The sequence below is a fragment of the Mytilus galloprovincialis genome, chromosome 10 (assembly GCF_965363235.1).
Source record: "Mytilus galloprovincialis chromosome 10, xbMytGall1.hap1.1, whole genome shotgun sequence".
Taxonomy (NCBI): Eukaryota; Metazoa; Mollusca; class Bivalvia; order Mytilida; family Mytilidae; genus Mytilus; species Mytilus galloprovincialis.
The window spans coordinates 73799915-73823603 of NC_134847.1; the positions used below are offsets into that span (position 1 = coordinate 73799915).

General features: G+C 32.6%; 1 protein-coding gene across 3 annotated transcripts; it reads left to right on the plus strand.

Moving 5' to 3' along the window:
• The first annotated feature begins 1669 nt into the window (after positions 1–1669).
• LOC143048353 (uncharacterized) lies at positions 1670–23689 on the plus strand. 3 transcript variants are annotated; one of them, XM_076222000.1, is made up of 14 exons: positions 1670–1782; positions 4486–4700; positions 5175–5729; positions 7945–7962; positions 9567–9680; positions 11251–11355; positions 11395–11430; positions 12245–12324; positions 13160–13231; positions 13542–13668; positions 21173–21261; positions 21523–21594; positions 22341–22482; positions 23487–23689. In XM_076222000.1, the coding sequence occupies exons 1-14, from the start codon at positions 1757–1759 to the stop codon at positions 23579–23581; spliced, it is 1746 nt and encodes a 581-aa protein (XP_076078115.1). In that variant the 5' UTR covers positions 1670–1756; the 3' UTR covers positions 23582–23689. The 3 variants fall into 3 exon arrangements, with proteins under 3 accessions (XP_076078115.1, XP_076078113.1, XP_076078114.1); XM_076221998.1 differs by having other exon boundaries at positions 11251–11430; XM_076221999.1 differs by having other exon boundaries at positions 9567–9674; positions 11251–11430.

Sequence of the window (23689 nt, forward strand, 5' to 3'; positions counted from 1 at the left end):
GAAAATGATATGGGTATGTTTAATCTTAAGAGTGTTTTCCTCTGTCGTGTAAAAAAAGTATAAATAGTAGATAGCGGTTAACCAATCGTCATTTGGAATTTGAGTCAACATTTAGGTAGTCTGATTTTTGTACTATATTTGGGTATATTTATAGTTGTCCTTTATATCAGATATACTATACGAAAGCAACATTACAGTATATTGAGCTCGAATAGGATTGGCTTGGTAAAAATAGAAATTTCAGTAAAGCAAATATTTCGATGATGTCCCGATAGATTAAATTTTGTTATACTGAGATCTATCAAAGATCCATTTTTGGACCAGCTAATGACATCATAAATATAAGAAGATGTGATATGAGTGCCAATGAAACATCTCTCCATCCAAGTCACAATTTTTTAAAGAAAACCATTATAGATCAAAGTACGGCCTTCAACACGGAGCCTTGGCTCACATCGGACAGCAAGCTATAAAGGGTCCCACAAATTACTAATGCAAAACCATTCAAACGGGAAAATCAACGTACAACTAGAAACACTTATAAACCACATCAACAAACGACAACTACTGATTATCAGATTCCTGACTTAGGACAGGTCCAAACAAATACAGCGGGTTAAAACGTTTAAACCTTCACCCTTATCTGAATCAATAGTGTAACATCACAAGATAGAAAGACACACTATAGAATATCAAATTGAAATGGCTTAATAAGGGGTGAATAAATAAAGGCAACAGTAGTATACGGCTGTGAGATGTAAAAAATAAAAAAAAAAATTTAACCAAAAAAGCCTCCATATAAAATTAATAAACACAGGTAAATGAAAATAATTTGGTGGTAAGGTATACAGTTGAAATGGAGAATGGAAATATTTTATACAAAATAAATAATGTGTTCTTCATAGTACGAAGCAGTGAAAATTTGTAGTAATACCAAACACTTATCAAAGCAGATTTATAGAAGAGAAATAACCCTGAATAAGTAAACATTAAATAACAAAAAAACTTTACAAATAGTATCAACAAGTCAAATTAACAAAAAGGTACGATTTGAGAGTACTCGCAGTTACTGACAGCTAATTAAAAGCCAAACACAATTAATAATAAAAAAATACTGCATCAGAGACTGATGTTTGTGACATGTTTATTTAAATTAGTATATTTAGGGTACAACAGACAAGTTCATATGGAACTTAGTGCTCTCGCCTTCATGTTGAATGTAAACGAAAGACTTTGCCAAGTTACATAATCTATCAAATAAAACATATATACCAACAACCCTCACAAAGCATGGTCAATACCGAACGTGTGTCTGCATTATAGGAACATCTTGACACTTTTGGTCATATTGTTGAAGAATATTTAGCAACTTAAAAGCATGATGAAAGTAAGATCGGCAATAAATGTGTTTTTCCAATATTGATATATATGTATTGAAATATTTCTATATTTCCAAAACCTTTGAGTTTTCTTATTTATCAAACACACCAGAAAGACAAGATTGCATGAAGATATTTTATTACAAACACACTATGTTAGCAAATATTCTTGCTTGAATTGACATATTTTGAAATATGTATGTCATAACATAACGCTGACTTATGTCAGTATCAGAAACTACAATTCTAAAGAGCTTTTTAATAAGTTTATTGAGGATTAACAAAGAAGTGCTGTTGATATCGTGACTGTCTTCAACACTATCTATCTTACAGAAAATGTGACCTGAATTTAATCAGATTTGTTCAGGCTTTAAGGAATGGTACATGAAATGGGGTCATATCTGTAAGTTAGATTTAAAAATTGCATGTTGTTATTGACATATAACGGACCGTATATTCAACTTTTACAGTGATTAGCAATTTGAAACAGTATTCACCAGATGTTTTGATTTTAACCATAGCTACTTCAAAATATATTTAGAATAAATCATGAATGGAGAAAAATCCATAGAACATACTATGCCAACGGTAGATACGCATTTAACATTGTCAGACATATATAATGGTCCAAACATTTTAGGTATCGATTTCCATGTCGACCAACCCTGCCCCGGTCTGTTTGGAGTCCATTTAATCCCGCCATGGTTTTTTCTCTTGGTTTGGACAGCGGTAAAATTCTGCTTTCTATAACAAACTATAACGTGGGAAGAATATTTGAGATGCGAATCACATTTTGATATTTCATTAAAGCAAAATTAAATCAGAAGATACGATTTTACCAGGGAGGCGTAAGATACCAAAGCGATATTCAAATTCACAAACAAAATAATAATCATATGATCAATACGAAAAAACTACCAAAAGACATACAACGGTCCATTAAATAAACACAGTATATAAAACTTAAGACTGAGCAACATGAACCCCACCAATAACTGGGTGTGATCTCTGGTGCTCCGAAAGGGTAAGCAGATCTTGCAAAAAAAAGCTCATTATGTTTTTAGTTAAAGGAATATCAGACGAGGTAGATATAATATATGTTATACGGCATTCCAAGAACTTTTTTAATTAAACGTTCAATCATACACAGGTGAATTGATATTTTCTCTTGCTCATGAAGCATTTACTTGAATGATAGAAGTATAGATATACTGTTGTGGTGAATTGTACCAAATATGAGAGTGACTTTATTTGCTAAATATTGTTTGTTTTGGAAATTCTTCTTTTTATGAAGGATATTGGGAGATCTATAAAACCTTGATGGTTTTCAGTAATGACACTAATTAGACAATATAATCGAAACGTAGCAATTAATATATTAAGTCTAATGAATACAATGATAAAGGCGTGATTGAAGTTTGGGGGTGTTTGAAGGTTAAAATATACTATAAACCATAGTTTAAAGGGTTTCGAATTATTGAAATACTCTTCAAAATGATACCGGAATCAGGTGACTAAAATAAATTGTTTAACATTGGTCATTTCGGGCCCTTTAAAAGCTGACTATGCTGTAAGAGGTTTTCATTGTTGAAGGCCGTACGGTGACATATAATTGTTAATTTTTGTGTCGTTTAGTTTTTGTGGAGAGTTGTATCGTTGGCAGTATAGACATACATGTATATCAATATGGGCAAAGGGGAATAACAAATGTACATCAACGTTTCTGTGCATTTTTTTTTTGTACACGAAATTACATGCCAATCTGTATGACACATGTTAATACATTTTTTAGATGTCAATCATATAAATAAATAACCACGTTCATTTCAAATCTCTTAATCAGTATCCCTTTATTAAGAAGAAATATATGCCCGATTAATGTTAAACCCACATATAAATTATTATGTACTCATTATCATAACTGCACCCCAAAAAAACCACAGACAATATATTAAGACAACACTGAACTCAATGCTTACCTTGTCTATATTATATAAGTAGGAAGGCTTCTCCATATAATTCACACTGCTGCTTACAAGTAAATGTATAAACATCACAAATGACAAATCCGATTACCAAACACTGAATTTATAATATACGTCTACATCCATCTTGAGTAAAAGGGAAACGAACTTTAAGTTAGCCCTTTGAACCAGAGGTTAAATTTTGAAAAAGGAATATTGTGAAAAGATGCCGGTCATAATAATACAAAAGTAATAATTTAGAAACAGTAGATGACAAAATATTGAAATAAAAACTAATTATAGAATATATTCTTGTGTTAAGGCTTGACCATGTCTTCAACATGGATTCCATTTCTTCAATCGAGGCTTATATTTTCATAGTCAATGATCATACGATCAAAATCATCTCAAAATAATCATAAAGTGAACAATTGCAATCATTTAATCCCCAAAAGGCTTAATATGCAGTGTAAACATGTTAAACAACAGCTCTACTGACTATTGTGCTTTGCTTCGTATACACCTATGAACATACTACAGTATAACTGACTATAAAAAATGTGTACTAACTATCAAGCCACAAAAGATATTTATTTCCCGCAATAGTTCACCAAAAACATGTATCGTATCTTGACGTGTCCTTGTGTTGTCTTAAAGTTTGCATTGTTCTGTTATTTACAAAATAATGGTCTAGAAAATTTATGACAACATTTGTTCAATTTATTTGTGCGTAATAGTCTGCTGTCTGATGCACAGAGTGGTACCATGGTACAATGTATAAATACGAATTATATCCAAAAAGGTCTTATAGTGAGAATGATCAGAATTCAATGAGAGCTTTTGTTATCGATTAGAGAGCAAGTAGTGACTTTGAGACGAAGAACCACAAAAAAGCTCAACTCTTCTAAGAAAGATTAGATCGTGAAGGAATCGTCTTCAATATTAACTGAACTGAAAATAGTTCCTGAACACTTCAAAGTTTCCATCATGTGTTGGCTTTTAAATCACAGAAGAAACCATTTAATCGTTTACAATCAAATTTAGTCCTTTTTGTAAGTGCTCAATCACTCTTGAAGTAATATAACGTATTGATTACCAGTAAACAAAAATCGAAAGAAATATCAAATTGTTTCCTTTTGTAGAATCGTTCTGTCACTGCTATTGTCTGGCTACAAGTGTGCAAATGAAAATACCACCACACATCTAAGTGGTAGCAGTTCAACAGCTCATCCCCATAACAGTGTTGGTACTACAACTATTGAACCAATAACAAAGCAAATCCCCCTAAACAGCACAACTGCGCCGCCGCTTAACCACACAGATAGCCATCAAAACAACAGAACCCATAAAATAAATGGTAATATTAAAGTGATGCACAAATATTCATCGAATTTCAAAGACGACAGTGTATGTGTGTTGTTGTATCATTCTTCTGATTCAGTCATGGCATAGATTGTTATTAAAAAAAGAGAATTAGATTAAAAAAATAAAATATTCAGATTTCGTATATTTTCTGTTATTTGCATTTTGGCATTTCAATTTTTTTGCCACGACTTGATCAGTTTGTTTTTGACTTATTCGTAAAATATACATTTGGTGTATTTTTCGCCTCTTTTTTACACAACTATCTTCAATTGCCTACAAAAATATATGAAAAACTTGTAATTGATAAGTTTTTGTCCGCAATCGAAGTAGAACAAAACGGACAATTATGTACGTTAAATGCTGGTAAATAAAATGTTGAGTAGAACACTACAGATAACTTTACTAACATGATGTGTTTGTGTACTCGATTGTCATAAGTTCAGTGTCTCTTAACTCTGTTTTCCAGGGTGTGTGAACGATCCAGCAGATATCGTCTTTCTTCTCGATAGAAGTGGCAGTGTCGGAGCCGCGAATTATCGTCACGGATTGAATTTCATTAAAGATTTTGCAAAGCACTACAAAATAGGACCTCAAAATGTGCAAATAGGAGTAGTATCTTTTTCTGGTAGTGCCACAGAAGAAATCAATATGAAGCAATATACAAAGATACACGATCTAAATACAGCCATAGATAATATTACATATCCCAGTCAGCATAGTGGAACTCATACATCAACTGCATTGCAGTACATTCGAGAAAATGGTTTCACTAATAAATCTGGAGACAGACCACACGTGCCAAACTTTCTCGTTGTAATTACTGATGGTAACTCTAGACCGGCAGAATTCTATCCTGACAAAGAAGCGGCTAAATTACACCAAACAAACATAGAAACATTCGTCATTGGAATTGGTAATATTGACCCAAGTGAACTGAGACTGATCGGCACGGATGACAAACATGTCTACACAGTGAAAGATCATTTAGATTTGCATATACCGTTACGGCATATCCGATGTGGTATGTATATTTTAAAATTTCAAAAAGATAGCTTTTTATGTATGTAACATCTTCAAACGTGTTGCATGTTAACTTTCAAAAAGAGAAAATGAATCAAGCTGGGAGCAATTCTTAGCAGCAAATTGAGATAGCAGCTAATTTTCATGATATGCCTAAAAAAAAAAGTAAACTGTATAAGACTTAAATGTGCCAGCTTGGGTCTAGTAATTATATTTAATCGTAATAATCACATTTTTAAGAATATTGTTCGAGTCGACGATTATAATTTATTAGCCATTCACTGACCTAGAATTAATCAGGTTTTCGTCAGATTTTCCAGGACGTGGCTCATTTGCATATATACCATTTTCACTCTGATGTTAAACATTGTAGAATGTGACAGACATATTTTTTACTTGTATTCTAATGTGCATGATTGTTATTGTTATGGTCCTGTTTTATAACCTTATAGTTCTATCTTTTCATGAGACCTATTTACACTAACTTCAGATGTCAGTGTTCTGAATTTTGGGCCATCGAACAAGATTTGCCTCATTTCAATTAAATTCATCCAATATTTATTAATAAAAAATTATAACAATGGAACACTATAACTAAACATAAAATCTGATATGGTATTCGAAATCAAGTTTGAAAAAACTTTTATAAATCCTTTTCATTTATCTTGTTTTGAAATTTTTCCTCTTTCTTAGTAAATATAAATTTTTATTGGTCTCTTATACTACTTTGGTAAAACAAGAATAGCGCGTCGTAAACACGAAATTGTTTGATTTTTGAACTTCTACATATCATTTTCATATATTTTTGAGACAACTCTCCACAAGAGACCAAAATGACACGGACATTAACAACTATAGGTCACCGTACGGCATTCAACAATGAGCAAAGCCCATACCGCATAGTCAGCTATAAAAGGCCCCAAAATGACAGTGTAAAACAATTCAAACGAGAAAACTAACGACCTTATTAATGAACAAAAAAATAGACGAAAAACAAGTACGTTGCACATAAACAACCGACAACCACTGAATTACAGGCTCCTGACTTTGGACAGGCACATACATACATAATGTAACGGGGTTAAACATGTTAGCGGGACCCCAACCCTCAGTGACAGTCGTATAACAGAACAACGTAAGAACGAACTATAAACATTAGTTGAAAAAGGCTTAACTCATCAGATGGACAAAAATACAATTGAACGTGGACGGGTACTTCTACATCCCAACAACAAAAAGACACTAGGTACAGATCTGAGAGTACTCGGATTTAACTGACTGCTAGTTCAAAGTAACTAACAACCAGTAAAAAAATCATGCATCTAAGACTAAATTATCAATCCGTTCACATCCAACATCCAATGGATTTAGTATAAAGACGTCATAAACAGTCAGAGAAAAACACGACATTGTGCAATGCCAAGATATAGGTATCGACAGATTGTAGATTCATGAATGCGTATATGTATATAACATATTAGTTATATTTAGTTTGCTTTTAATTTACTGATAACAAAGTAAATATGTATACCAATAAAAACAATATTCAATGATCTTATTACAGTGTTGAATTGGTAACATTTTAGAATAAGTAGTTTTCCAGGATCGTTTCTTAATTTCCGGGCATGGCTAACAACATTTTCGTGAAAATGAGGATGTGCTATCCCATTTGATATAAGTTTCCTGCAGGTACAACCAAACTTCAAAACCAAATCTTTATATCAATGGAAAAATTCAGTAAAGGTTTTTAGTAATTTATGGTAACAAAATCCCTGGCTTAATGATTTACCAGTAAAACATAGATTACGTTCGTTAAAATCAAAAACGTCACAACAGGCACGGGAATAGCGAACGAGCTGTGAAAAAAAAATATGGAGCTTTGGAATACCCAAGCTATATATGTTTATCACCCAGAAATGTTTTACTGCAATGAAATGTAGGATTAATTACATGTTCCTACAACTGTTAAATTCAAGGGAATATTTTTTTCGACCTGTTTTTGTATGCAACCGGATGTGACATACTATAATTAGGTGGTTTTACATTTTGTATACATTATGCGCATATGCTCGTTTGCCACAAAATGTGTTTTGGAAAACGAACCTGTTTATCTTTTAACTTAAATAAAATCTCACAATTTTGTTCAAACGGAACAATTGCAACATCTTCTTCTTAACTTAGTTTTGTTGACTTTTAATGTGACTATTTCATTACAGAAAATTTCAAAACATTACGTGAGTATTGTTGTATATTTTCACTTTTGATTTTTCCACTTTTGAGATATAAATGAAATTTATACACACAAAACTACAGGGATAAGATGGGAAAATGTATAAAACTATACAATTTTATCGAAAATTCAAAATGTAGATGCAAAGCACCTGTAGCCCAGAGTATAATTTCTTCTTTTTATTGCTAGTACTACATGTTACGTAAATAATGAGGCCTGAATTAATTAAACTAGCTGACTTTGAGCATGTTTAAATGGACTAAATATACCGTGCATAACAATCAGATGACCACCTACCTTATAATTTTATTAAAAGGTCCACTAAGCAAACTTCTTATGCGTCCTATAATGAAAGAATTATCATTGTAGATGTTAGCTGTGTAGGGTAATTGAAACATAATTGATAAATAGGTTTCTGCTTTGCCACAACCAGAGACAAAAATATGATCATATGTAACATTTGGTGTACCCTTTTCGTAGAGACAAATATCTTTTTAAAGCGACACTTGGACAAATAATGTGACAACTTTTGTGAAACGGTATTGCGACACCTTGTTTGCAAGAATCTGTTTTAGATTTCCCTGGGAAATAAGTTTACGACAAGTTTAGTCAGCTGCTTTTTATTTACTGACTAAGTACCCATATCCTTATAGCTTCAGGAAGAATCGCGGCTATAGTTTGAATATATTTGGGATGCACTTGACCGTTAAAGGAAAAGCAACCAAACGACTTAAAAATAGAATTTAAACGTCAACACAATACCTCCAGCAAGAGGGTGTTGTCTACACACGTGATTTGTCGATATAATTTACGATCCTTCCGTATTTAACATAAAATAGATTTTAAAGAAACTATCAAAGATTTGCCACCAAGACACTATGAAAACCAACAACCGAGGTTTCGGTCATTGGGAATGTCATTATAAGAAGAGCTTTTATCTATGTCGCACCGATTGTCGTTTCATGAAGTGGTTTGTTGAAAATGTTTCTTCCTTTTCTCGTTTATTGTAAGTGCTATGCTATATATTGTCCCTTCCTTATACCTGTATATCATTATAATTACGGGTTCGAAGGAGTACCGATTACAAGAACCATCTTGTTAAATGAGTGAAATAACTACCTTTACCTGTCAAGTCATAATTGGCTCATGTTGGGATATTGCAAAGCTCTTTAAACGTTTAAGAACCGTTGCAAACATTGTTTTGATGTGCGTAGATGACCGATTGCAAGGCATATTCTGTCCTATATCTTTTCATTCTTATACGTTAAAGTTTTTAATTGGACGAAAGTTTTAGATCAAACATATATTCGTATTGATATTCAATTTAAGTTCCTTACATCATCAACAATCCAATTTGCAAAGCTCATAGCACTACACATCAGAAACGATACACATACAACATGAAATTAACATCCGACGGATTATGCATGTAAATAAGATCTATGTTAATAGAAGAATGTAGAAAATTGAATAGTATCAGTTCCTTAAATGATAGGAAAATAAAATATCTATATAGTTTTGATACATGTAGGAGGTCATTATTTCGCTTTATATTAAAAACATCGAAACAGTTAAACATGCTATTAAACTTCATTATCTATTCTTCAGCACCAACCACATTACAAACTACAACCAAACCACCCATTACAACAACAACTACAAAAGTCACAACTATAAAAACAACTGTACAGACTTCTACTAGTTCTTCAATCTCAAGTACAGGTAAGTATGTATATTCAAATTCATGAAGATCTTTGTGACCATAGGAAGCTAGGGTAAATTATCCATGATGGAGTTGACCATATATAGCTATGGTAAACTATCCATGATGGAGTTGACCATATATAGCTATGGTAAACTATCCATGATGGAGTTGACCATAGCTAGCTATTGTCAACTTTCCACGATGACGTTGACCATATCTACATGTGACTATGGCAAACTTTTCATGATGGAGTTGACCATATATAGCAATTGCAAACTTTCCAAGATGAAGTTGACCATATCAAGCTATTTAAAACTTTCCACGATGAAGTTGACCATGTCTACATGTAGCTATGGCAAAATTTTCATGATGGAGTTGACCATATTTAGCTTTGATAAATTTTCCATGATGAAGTTGACCATATCTACATATAGCTATGGCAAACTTTCTATGATGGAGTTGACCATATATAGCTGTTGCAAACTTTCCACGATGAAGTTGACCATATCTAGTTGTTGCAAAGTTTCCACGATGAAGTTGACCATATCTACATTTAGCTATGGCAATTTTTTCATGATGGAGTTGACCATACCTAACTATGGTAAACTTTCCATGATGAATTGACCATATCTACATATAGCTTTGGCAAAATTTCCATGATGAAAAATTGTAAGTGTATCTTTATAATGGATAAATTTAAAAACAAAGGATTAATATTTTTCTTAATGTTTTTTACTATCATATAATTTGAACCTGTTCACAACACCATCTCTTCGATAGCCAAACGGACGCTATCATAGTTTGAATAGCCTTTGTATACTATCTGAGCAAAGCTTGGCCACCGATATAATCCACCTGTTGAAATCGCAATCTTGCCCTCTGTTCTTTAAGTGTAAACAAAAGGAATGTAAATGTTTCCAGAATTTACCGAAAGCATTAGCAAAACAACGTCTGTCTCTTGTGGATTAAGTCATGTTGTTGTTTTTCTTTTTGACAAACTATGTTGTCTGTTTTCGATATATTTTGCAAACTCCGCGTTGTTGCAATAAGTTACAGTATTAGTTTAAACATATTTATTTAAAGTGGATTGGGAAACAAGTTTTGCAACTTATATTAATCCCTTTCCACTTTCCCTTGACACCATTTGCGAGTATGGTCTTGAGGAAACGATGATAGTCCGTCGGAAGGGGACGATAAATGGCTGACCCGTGTTAAGAGAGAGCCATATCTCTCTCACGTTAAAGACACCCTTGTAGATTTCGAAAAAGAGCAGGCTAATGCCGCTACAAGGCAGCACTCGCACCCGCAAAGTTACAGTATTCTTTTCTTTCTATCATTTTAACCCTTAATCACGTGATTTCATTTCAAGTTACAAATATGTTTTAGAGGGAAAACACTTATTTATTTTTACATTTAATAAATTTGGCGAGTTTTAAGTTAAAACAAGATATATCTTCCCATCCGATTCTGTATGGTACATCCTTCTCGGGTAGGTATCTCAAATGTTCACATGGCCGATGTTTGTAGTAGAGCAGAACTGTTGACCCTTTTGGGATAATTAGTATGACCATCGATTTATATTGACAGCACCAACAACGACACAAACAACCACACCAACGACAACACAAACAACAACACCAACGACAGCACCAACAACAACACAAACGACAGCACAAACAGCAACACCAACGCCAACAATACAGACAACGACACAAACAACAACACCAACGACAACACAGACAACCTTATCAACAACAAAAGCAAAGGGTAAGACAAAATTTACCAAATCAAAGCCACTGACGAAAACATTTTTATACCTGATAAGAAAGCATTTTTTTCTTAGCTGATCTGAACTTGTATCATTAGATTAGGTACTAAGCGTTCATCACCTTGTACTCACTAGTTATATGTTTAACGTTTTAAAATAGATAGTTATTCACAAAAAAAAAAGAAAAGAAATCAAATGTGACTAAGATGTCGTCTTTGGAATATTTAAATCCATATTGCCATAATATATTAAAATTCTGTAAAAAAATAAACAGTACAAAATTTACATGCATTCCTTAATCTCAAATGATTCAATAAGCTCAGTCAATGTTAAAATAACATCCACAATATACCTATGCTCATGCCATTATTTAGCTATTGGTGCTAGTTAAACCATAATAAAATGTTTTTAAATGTATTAAAGAATGCAATGCATCCTTATTTAAAAAAAGAAGCAAAAATCTTCTGCATGTCCTGAAATCTCCATTTTAATCGTTTCATAAATACTGAGATATGATTAAGATCAATCAAGTAGATGATCTTACAAAGATAATGTAGTTGAACCACCGACCAAACTTTAACCAGCATATCGATATCTGTTAAAATTCTAAACTATAGCAGCATATATAGTCCCAATATAATTATACATTCAAGAAAATAGACACCCCTTTTAGACGTAGTGTATTGTTTCTGACTTATCTTGATTCCTAAACATTAAGTATTATTTAACAGTCATTAAATTATAATTGTAAATTAATGTTCGATTATTCGTAGTAAAATTGAAATATTTTAGCCTAAAATGTACCTCTTTAAGGTTTAGTAGAATGTATGGGATGTAAGCGGATAGCGGAACCTCACGACTGTGAAAAAGTAATAACATGTGCTGAACATGAGGTACTTGTTTTCGTTAACATCTACTTTATTTTTGAATAACGTTTTGTTTATTTTAAAGATATATTTTAATGAAGTTCATCAGTTAAAAGTAACCAGTTCAAAGCAGGTTAAAATGAACTACAACATAGAGTTGATCAATAGCATTTTGTTTTAAAAAAGATAATTTAAAAAATACATAACAACTATTCATAAAGCATCATTCTCTTCATTTCAAATATCATAGAGGCATCCAATTTTCAATTTCGTTTCATTTTGAAATCTTAACGCATATGATATGAGCAGGAATTAGTACAAATTGGCAGACATTGGGATTAATACCTTAAATTGACAGGCAAATTAGATAGCCCACATAGGAAAGATAATGTTTACTAAGTGTTAAGTTTGTGTGACTTTACACAATAGTTAGTGTCACTATAACTTCACCAAATACTACCTTTTTTATTTGAATAAAAGAAGGAAACAAATTTCTGTTAGAATATAAAAAAGAGTGTCTACTTTGTTGATTCTGTATAACAAATAATAAGGTGTATCCTCCAATTTCCGAATTTTCCGTTTTTCCTCGTCGAGGACTGATAACATTATTAGCAACTCTAGGGAAGACAACATGGAGACGACTTTGCTTAGATTTCCGGAGCACACTCAAATGCCAACTGAATTTAATGGTTTCAGATTGATTAACTCTTAGTTATATGTGAGCTCCGTCTATAATAATTCTTATAATTTTTAAATTATACGGATTTATCTTCTCCTCGTGTTGATATTTCTTAATGTGATGAAGAGTAACGTTAATTTTAAAAATAAATATGTAATGAGTAAAGAATGCATCGAATTTCAGCAATGTTCAACAGACTTCTACATTACCCCACAAGGACACGTATTCTATGACCTTGGATGTAGAACAAATCGAGTAAGTCATATATTTATTGCTGGAACAGTAATCTTATTTGATTATCAAAAGTAAAAGAAAATGTTTAAATAGCAATTCCTTAATTGTATTTCTTTGTATTAACATACTGATAATGTTTGTTTTCAAGTCATTCATATTTATTTTACTATTATTAATTTTGCACTGCAACATTTTAAACTAAGTAGAAACCACAAAAACTGTACAACTGTAGTAAGTAGCATATCCCTTCAGTGGAAACCGATTTGTCTTTTGCCTAGGTGTTCAAGCTACGAAAGGATTTTGTATATATAGTAATCCACATATTTTTAAGGTCTGCGATGCCATTTCTAAATACGGAAAAAGAGATACCGTTCAGAAACGCCAAGATGGTAACTTATACGTATGCCAGGAATGTTGTAATACGGAACACTGTAATCAGTTTGGTTGTATAGATAAAGGTACTGTACACTTCATGGACCAAGTCAGCTTTGAATCCAAATAATTACCAGTAATATTTGAAAGAGAGAAATATAGCATACGACACTACAAACAGAATACAATGCAGTACTATTAAACTGTTTTAATGGAGGTTTCCAAGGAGGCAGGTTCATTCTTATATTCAAACTAGAGCAAACATACTTGTTCCAATACATTATTTTAAGATGTTGTTACGGCCAGAAATCGCCTTTAAATTGTAGCCAACAAAAGACACAAATCAATAATAAAATTTAACAATATTTAATATACAAAAGTTTACAAAAGGTATTACACAAATATTACTGTTAACTTAACTGTCAAAATATGAGTCCAATCTGTTATCTTTATCTGTATCCGGAAATCTTTCGGAATCCAATTTGAATATTACGTTCACTACTAATGTCACAATCCAGTATGATGTTGTTTTTAGAATAAAAGTGTCAATCCAAATGCTATGAATACTAATGTCTATCAATGTCTATGTCCAAGTTTAATTATGAGAGTTTAACTTTAGTGTCTGTATATATAGTGTTGTCAATGGAAAATTCTAGAACACTCTATAATGGAACATTGTGGAAAATCCTGGAAAGTTACAACGGAAGTTTCTGGAATAACGTAGAAGTTTAAATTACGCATCTTTTATAAGGATCATTCTAGAAAGTTCCAATCATTCTGTGATTGTTCCAGTGATTCCTAAACTGCACAATTATAAGATTATTTGGTGAACAACTATCAGGCCATACAACACAAATTAGGCCAACATAAATAAACATAATAATTACAATATCATAACACCTCCCCCCTTAAAAGAAGTTTTAGTGTAACAAAAACTTATCATGAATAATATGAACAAAAATACATAATATATACAAAGTGATTTAATAAGCTCTAGATAAAGCATCAGCTATTACATTATCTTTACCCTTAATATGTTTTACAATTACATCATATTCCTGTAACAATAAACTCCACCTAGTCAACCTCTGATTCTTGTTTCTCATTTTATGCATGAAGGTGAGAGGATTATGATCAGTATAAACAAGAATAGGATATACAGTGGGATTCAAATATACATCAAAATGTTGAAGTGCTGACAACATTGCAAAACACTCTTTTTCAATAGTTGAATAATTTTTCTGATGTTTATCTAATTTCTTAGAAAAATATGATATAGGTTTTTCAACATTATCATCTGTCTCTTGATATAAAACAGCTCCTATTCCTACATCGCTTGCATCAACAGCAAGTTTAAATTGTTTTTCAAAGTCTGGAGTAATCAGAACTGGACTATTAATTAAAAGTGATTTGCTATTTTCAAAAGCTTTTTGACAATTTTCACTCCAGATAAATTTAGAATCTTTTCGTAAAAGATGAGTCAATGGTTGAACAACAGTAGCAAAATTTGAACAGAATTTCCTGTAAAATCCTATCATGCCTAAATATCTCATAAGTTGTTTTCTATTTGTAGGAGGTGGAAATTTGGAAATAGCTTCCACTTTAGCCATAATAGGTTTTACTTGACCTTGGCCAACTGTATGCCCTAAATAATCAACAGTGGCCTGACAAAATTCACTTTTACCAAGATTAACAGTCAAATTTGAATATGACAATCTATCAAAAGTATCATACAAATGTGTTAAATGCTGTTCCCAGCTATCACTACATACAATAAGATCATCAATATAAGCATAACAACAGTCTAAATCTTTTATAACATTATTGATCATTCTTTGAAATGTAGCTGGTGCACTTTTCATGCCAAATGGCATTACAGTATATTGAAATAAGCCATCTGGTGTAACAAAAGCTGATATTTCACGAGCTCTCTGTGTCAATGGAACTTGCCAATAACCTTTCAATAAATCAAATTTGCTCACAAATTTTGCTTGACCAATATTGTCAATACAATCGTCTATCCTTGGAATCGGATAGGAATCAGATTTTGAGACTGAATTTACTTTTCTGAAATCAGTCACGAAACGAAAAGTTTTATCTGGTTTTGGCACAAGGAGACAAGGAGAGCTCCATTCACTGTGACTCGGTTCAATAATATCATTGTCAAGCATATATTTAATTTCTTTTCTCATAACTTCAAGTTTGAGTGGATTGAGCCGATAAGGATGTTGCTTAATTGGAGAAGCATCTCCTACATCAACATCATGACAAACAGCAGTGGTTTTGTTTGGCACATCTGGAAAAAGATTTTTAAAAGAAAATACCAAAGTTTTTATTTCTTCTCTACGATCAAAAGACAGATGTGCAAGTTTTGAATCTAAATTTGACAAAATTTCTGAATTTTTCAATCTAACTGTCTCTTCCATAGTTTTACAACTAAAAGTTGGTTCAATTACATCTGGTTTGTCATGATTGTACTCAAATTTAACCATGCCTAAAGTGGCAACTGGTTTACTATCACATAGTACATTAGTACGCTCAAAATATGGTTTTAACATATTAATATGACACACTCTATTTTGTTTGCGCCGACCTGGAGTTTTTACAATATAATTCAAATCATTAATTTTACTCTCTATTGTATAAGGACCACAATATTTAGCCTGTAAAGGATGTCCAGGGACTGGCAGAAATACAAGTACCTTATCACCAGGCTCAAAAATTCTGTCCCTGGCATCTTTATCATACCATATTTTCATTTTGTTCTGTACATTTTTTAAGTTTTTCTGAGCAATTTGACAAGCAGTAAACAATTTTTCTTTAAATCTAGATACATAGTCTAAAAGATTCAAGTCAGTATGTTCAGTAAGCCACTTTTCCTTAATCAATTTTAATGGTCCCCTTACAGTATGACCAAATACCAACTCAAAGGGACTAAATCCAAGGGATTCTTGAACAGCCTCTCGAACCGCAAATAGTAGAAAGTGAACTCCATCATCCCAGTCTCTGTCAAATTGAAGACAAAAAGTTCTAATCATGTTCTTCAATGTTTGATGAAAACGTTCTAAGGCACCTTGAGATTCTGGATGATAAGCACTTGATCTGTACTGAGCAATCCCTAACTGGTATACGACTTGCTGAAATAAACCCGACATGAAATTTGATCCCTGGTCGGACTGTATAGACTTAGGAAGTCCTACTAATGTGAAAAATTTGATCAAAGCTTTGACGATAGTAGGTGTCTTGATATTTCTGAGCGGAATAGCTTCAGGAAAGCGGGTAGATGTACACATGATCGTCAATAAATACGCATTTCCAGTCTTGGTCTTTGGTAAAGGTCCAACGCAGTCAATTAGAACTCTGCTGAAAGGTTCGTCAAAGGCTGGAATAGGCAGAAGAGGTGCTGGTGGTATTTTCTGGTTAGGCTTACCAACAACCTGGCATATATGGCATGATTTGCAGTATTCTGCAACATCGTTTCTAAGTCTGGGCCAGTAGAAATGTTGCAATATTTTTAGGCAAGTCTTCCTTATACCTAAGTGTCCAGCCAAGGGGGTGTCATGGGCAAGACCAATAATTTCTTGCCTATAAACTTTAGGCACCACCACTTGGTACACCACTCTCCATTCCTCCTCTGGGGTAGCATCAGGAGGCCTCCACTTCCTCATTAAAATGCCGTCCTGATGGTAAAAGCATTCGGCCACTTTGTCTGCTTCCTCCTGTGGTTGAGCCCTCTGGCTGAGCTGAAGAACCTCAGGGTCTTTATGTTGTTCTTCGAGTAAATTATTTCGGTCTAATGAATGGCTGTTTACATCTGGCCATGGCATAATAACATTCTTGTTAACACTAGGTGGTCTTATTATGGCCTTTTCTGAGCTACCAGGACCTTCAATGTCGGCTAGGAAAGTGTCAGAAAGGTCCATGTAATCAAACTGGTTTTCTTGCAAATCCTCATCTTGTTGTTTTCTAGCCATCGCCCTAGTAACAACACAAGCTGGATACAATTCAGCATCATCTTCAGGTGATTTAACATCCACCACCGGTTCACTGGTAACAATTGGTTCAGCAACCACTTTGTTCCTAGCTAGATCATTTCCTAGCAATAAGGTAACACCCTCATCAGGGAGATTAGGACGAACACCTACAACAACTGGTCCAGTTATCAAATCTGACTTCAGATAAATACGATGGAGAGGAACATCTATACAACCTAACTCTACACCTTGTAACAAAACGGAGGCACCAACAGAAGTCTTCTCGGACAAAGGCAACACACCTTCTAACAATAAAGACTGAGAAGCTCCAGTGTCCCGTAAAATCTTAATAGGCTGAAGAGTGGTATCATCAACAATAGAAACAAACCCATCAGACATAAAGGGTTTGTATTCCTCCATGTAATCACAAAAACTGGACTTAAAAGCCTGACTCGCAGGACATTCCAATGTACTGGTAATATAAGGTGTCCTACAAGCACTGGTCTTCGGCTTATTATCTCGTTCATTCTTCTTCTGGAGTCTAAAACAATCAGCCATCAGGTGACCAATCTTCTTACAATAAGCACAAGTCAGTGACTTCTTCTCAAAAGTATCAAATTTTGGACTAGACATATTATAACTGGACTGACTCTTATTCTGTGGAACAGGCTTACTATCAGTACGCTCAGTGCTTTGATTTTTGTAATTTCCACTGGAAGTATTAACATTTTGACTCTTGAAACTTCTTTTATGTGAAAGAGTATAATTATCTGAAATTACAGCCGCATCATGTATTGACTCAACAGTTTTGTCGTCTAAATGTGTTTTTAATTCTGAATGAACACATTGTTTAAACTCTTCTAATAACATCAATTGTCTTAGTTGATCAAAATTGTTTTTTGTTTTCTTTGAAGTAAGCCATTTATCAAATAGATCTTCTTTTTCCCGAGCAAATTCCACATAGGTTTGCGAATCAAACTTTTTATAAGATCGAAATTTCTGTCTATATGCTTCTGGTACTAGCTCATAGGCTTTCAAAATTTCCTGTTTCACGGTGTCATAATCGGAACTTTTTTCTGATGGAAGTGCAGAGTATATTTCAGCGGCCTTTCCTTCAAAAACACTTTGTAGCATTGTAGTCCAATATGGCTTTGGCCATTTCAAATTATTAGCAATTTTCTCAAACTGTGGAAAATATTTATCGACTGTTTTTTCACAAAATTTTGGAACCAAACGTATATTTTTTGCTGCATCAAAATAATCTGATTTCGACTGGACTTTAGTGTTGCTTTCTTCTTTGACCATTTCAATTTTCAGTTTTTCCATCTCTAGCCTTTCTCTCATTTCAAGTTCTTTTAATTTTAATTCATCTTCTTTTATTTTCTCCCTCTCCTTCATTTCCAGTTCTTTTAATTTAAATTCATCTTCTTTTTCTTTTCTCTCTATTTCCAACCTTTCCTTCATTTCCAGTTCTGCTTGTTTTAATTTAAATTCATGTTCTAATTCAAGCTGTTTTAATTTAAAGGCATCTACATTTTCGACCTTAAGTTCAAGAGCCTCTTCACCTAAAATTTCTGCGTCAACTAATTTGTCTATAACCAAATTTTTTATAATTTGTTTTCTCATAGATACTTTAAAATTTAACTGCAGATGTTTAGCAAGCAACACTAATTCGTCTTTCTTTAAATTATCAAAACTCTCCAGGTCTGGCGTTTTCAAAAATTTACCGGCATCAAATGCCATTTTGTAGAATTTTGTTGGCTAGTTATAATAAAAATATTGAAAAAATTTTGAATAATATATTCAGTATCCCGGACGAGCCCCCAATCTCTGTTACGGCCAGAAATCGCCTTTAAATTGTAGCCAACAAAAGACACAAATCAATAATAAAATTTAACAATATTTAATATACAAAAGTTTACAAAAGGTATTACACAAATATTACTGTTAACTTAACTGTCAAAATATGAGTCCAATCTGTTATCTTTATCTGTATCCGGAAATCTTTCGGAATCCAATTTGAATATTACGTTCACTACTAATGTCACAATCCAGTATGATGTTGTTTTTAGAATAAAAGTGTCAATCCAAATGCTATGAATACTAATGTCTATCAATGTCTATGTCCAAGTTTAATTATGAGAGTTTAACTTTAGTGTCTGTATATATAGTGTTGTCAATGGAAAATTCTAGAACACTCTATAATGGAACATTGTGGAAAATCCTGGAAAGTTACAACGGAAGTTTCTGGAATAACGTAGAAGTTTAAATTACGCATCTTTTATAAGGATCATTCTAGAAAGTTCCAATCATTCTGTGATTGTTCCAGTGATTCCTAAACTGCACAATTATAAGATTATTTGGTGAACAACTATCAGGCCATACAACACAAATTAGGCCAACATAAATAAACATAATAATTACAATATCATAACAATGTGACTAGGACACAACTAATAAATAAGTATTGGTATAAAGAATATCATTCTTCATACTAGAAATCGGTTGATACAGTCTTTATAAAACATGTATAACATTACGTAAGTGAAAGGTTAAATAATTATCAATAATATCATGAATTGACATAATCTTGACAAACATAATAGCTCAGTTGATATTTGTGAAAGAAAAAGTATTCGAATTTGATTTACCAGGAAGAATCATGGTGATTTATACAACGTCTGTAGCTAAAAGTCACTGCATTTGCACTACAGAGAAAAACTCAAAGAAACATTATAATGTAAAGACAGGTTTCGGTTTTGAGTAAAATAGTGGCAATTCTGGAACTACAAAAATGAATAGATATTACGCAAATGACATATCAATAATTCACTGTAAGGGGTCTTTTTGAAAAAAAAAATGATTACGTGAACTGATAAGAAAGCAGAACTGCGTATACATGAATGAGTCATAACCCTAATGAACCGAGAAAAAAAAAACACCCCTAAAAAACCCAAAACGATATGCGATGTATTTTATGTTACAAAAATTACAATCAATAAAGGTACAAATCTCACGTTTTTTTTAATGATATTTGAATATATCTGAATTCTTAAGCAATGCCATGGGCTTACACATGTCTGGATAAGAAAATACAGTAGACATTAGCGAGTTTAGCATTACGTATATGTCGACTAAACGTACCTGCCTAGATATTCTATTCACCGTTGTACAGATGATATTACAGATAAAATACTTTCTCTAACTCTTACTCGATTTATCCATTTCCTGACCTGTTGATTTATTTTAATTTAATCAAAGTTTTCTTCGTTTTATCTCATTTCTTCATTGGTCAAAATTCTGTTATAACGTCGAATTTTCTTGCTCACCTCTGAATTTCCTATCGAGACGACAGGAAAAAAAAACGACCATTGCCTGATGACGTCAGAAAGAACATACCTTTTTGAAGATCATTTGAAAATAAGGAATATGTTTCTGTTTTCCTGCATATATTGAAAAATCATTAAAAAAACCGATTTACCACCATAATAAGGAGATGTAAAATAATAATATTAATTTGATCTTATATAAATAAATGTATCAGTAATTTCTTTGATGACATAACAACATTTGAATACATTTCATAGTCGTAATATCATTGTTAGTATTTTTACAGCTAAGTTGAATAGAACTGTTTGTTTTAACTGCGTAGACGTGTCCAAACCAAGTGACTGTGATGTTATTGAAATATGTGATGTCGATAAGGTAACACCAATTTATCCTAGGCTAATATATAGAACACAATCACAAGTACAATGACAGCCGTTAATACAATACACGTTCCCCTTTTCACAAAGTGTTGTTTAAAGTAAAAATAAAGTTTTCTAAATGCTTGAATCAAAAGAAACAAACTAATTCATACATCATAAATGTGCATTACGTGTTATCTTTTGATGCCGATTTATGTCTTTTTTCAATTTTGACTTTAACAATAGTTTTATTAATTTGTGATTTTTGTCGTTACAGAAATGCTTTGCAAGACATTACATCACTGATATGTTCGTAGAACGGTGGAGATTGGGATGTGAAGATAGACGGGTATACGTTTCCTTTATAAGTCATTATGTTTGAAAAATGCTCTATGGGTGACATAAACCTTTCTGAATACTATGTGAAAGATGTTAAAGAGCAGAAATATATTTTCCCCCTTACTATTATGAATCAAATTCAAATTTTGAGCATTGATATTGTCTAGAAAAGACGGATATTTGTATATGTGAAAAACAAGTTTACCCCCACCACATGGTGAGCCCGATCTGAAACATAATTTGTTGTTCTCTATTGTGTGACTTTGTCCGTCAGTTGTTTTTCGAAATCGTCAGATTTTGGTTATTGATGTAGTCTTGTGTGCTGTCTGATAAAGTTGCTGAGTCATGTACCTCTTTTTTATATATATCTTTGTCCATAAATATCACAGTGATGCGTTTCAGAGATTTATTTCGGAATTAAGAATGATAGGTTCATGCTTTGTTTGACTCTATATGTGAGTCCTTCGACGAAAAGGCAACACATCAGAAATATATTCACATACAAAATACATACGGCAAAAATGAATAATAGAAAAAGCCACAGTTAAACCATATGGAGAAATAAAAAAAAAAAACCAATTAACTGCCAAATTTAACACAAACATATATTTATATATACAAAACACACAACCATAGCAAACTAACAAACATGCAATGGTAAACAGGAAAAAAAAAGCATGGAATAACCGGTACACATATATGATTTTATTCATTGATTTGTACTTGTGTACTTCATGAATTCATTTGTATTTACAGAAATGTACAGATATCGCTAAGTATTCCATGTATGCAGGTCATCCTAAAACCAAGAAACAAGTTATAGGTGGTTCTGATGGATTCGACTTGTGTTACTATTGTTGTGATGATAACTTCTGTAATAAAAAAGAATGTGAAAAAGGTAACGGCCAATAGTGTATAAAAAAATCATTTGTACGAATGTATGTTTTCTTTGCTTTTGGTAACTTTTAATCCCAAACACTTGAATCTGTGTCTTGATATTTATCAGAAACATTTTCTTCACTCAGGAACACATTGAGTCATGGGTAACTTGAGGACATTATAGTTTGTTCAATCAAATATGGAAAAAGATGTCGAGTATACGTTGACGAAAAAGCAATCATTCGATATAAAACCCAATTGACATTACGACCCTTAGTTTAGAATCATATCCTAAATTATATCATTAAGACGGAGTATAGTTTGAATGACGGTGGTTATTATAAAATCATCAGAAGGCGTTAACCTTGTCGACGTTTGGCGCCCATGCGATCCTTTTTTTAATCTCATTTGTTGAAATGGTAATGTATCAAAGGGCCGTTATCTTTGCTGAAATTGATTAACTAAAATGTCTTTAACTGTACGTTGAATATGTAAGCTACTGAAAAACACAAGTTGATTTTTTTAGAACCGTATATTATAAGATGATTGCATTTCTCTAGTGTTCGGCGCACTTTCGCCTTGTTGCTATATTGTAATGGCTAGGTTTTGTTCTAATTTTAATTTATTCGATCGTGTATTGTCATAATTTTAACCATTTGCATACTCTTTAAGTTTATCACAGATGCTTTCAGATTGTTATGTTATACAAAACGGTGTAATCCACTTTTTTCTACATAAGGAAATGCCTTTGCCAAGGCAAGAATATTTCAGTTGTTATCAACTCATCTGATGTGTTTGGGCTGCTGATTTTGCCATTTGAAAAAAAAACTTTCTATTTTGAATTTTTCTTAAAGTTCAATTAAATTTGTAGTTTTACTTTTATCAGAATTTTGATTTATTCTAAAATCATACAAAATGTTTTTTACATAAAAGTCAGCATAGGTATCTGTCCCTGATATATTTAAAAGATAATGTCCTACTTCCAAGTGTATTTTAATAAGTTGATTGTTTTTTTTATTTTAGGAAAACTTAGTACAGCAGTTCAAAAGATAAACACAACACAGTCATACATATCGACTAAGCAGATGGGACAGAATACTTCTCCAAGTACGCCATAACTACAAAAGCACACACATCCATTTTAACTTTGTAACTGCCGTACGTCTTGTATAAAAATGTGAAGCAGAAATAAAAAATAGATAAAAAGGACAATGATGTATCAGAAA

Coding starts and splice junctions, on each gene's coding strand:
- LOC143048353 (XM_076221998.1), top strand. CDS start 1,757: ATGGTACATGAAATGGGGTCATATCT. Junction 13,232..13,541: donor TTGGATGTAGAACAAATCGA/GTAAGTCATATA, acceptor CATATTTTTAAG/GTCTGCGATGCCATTTCTAA. Junction 21,262..21,522: donor AAATATGTGATGTCGATAAG/GTAACACCAATT, acceptor TTGTCGTTACAG/AAATGCTTTGCAAGACATTA.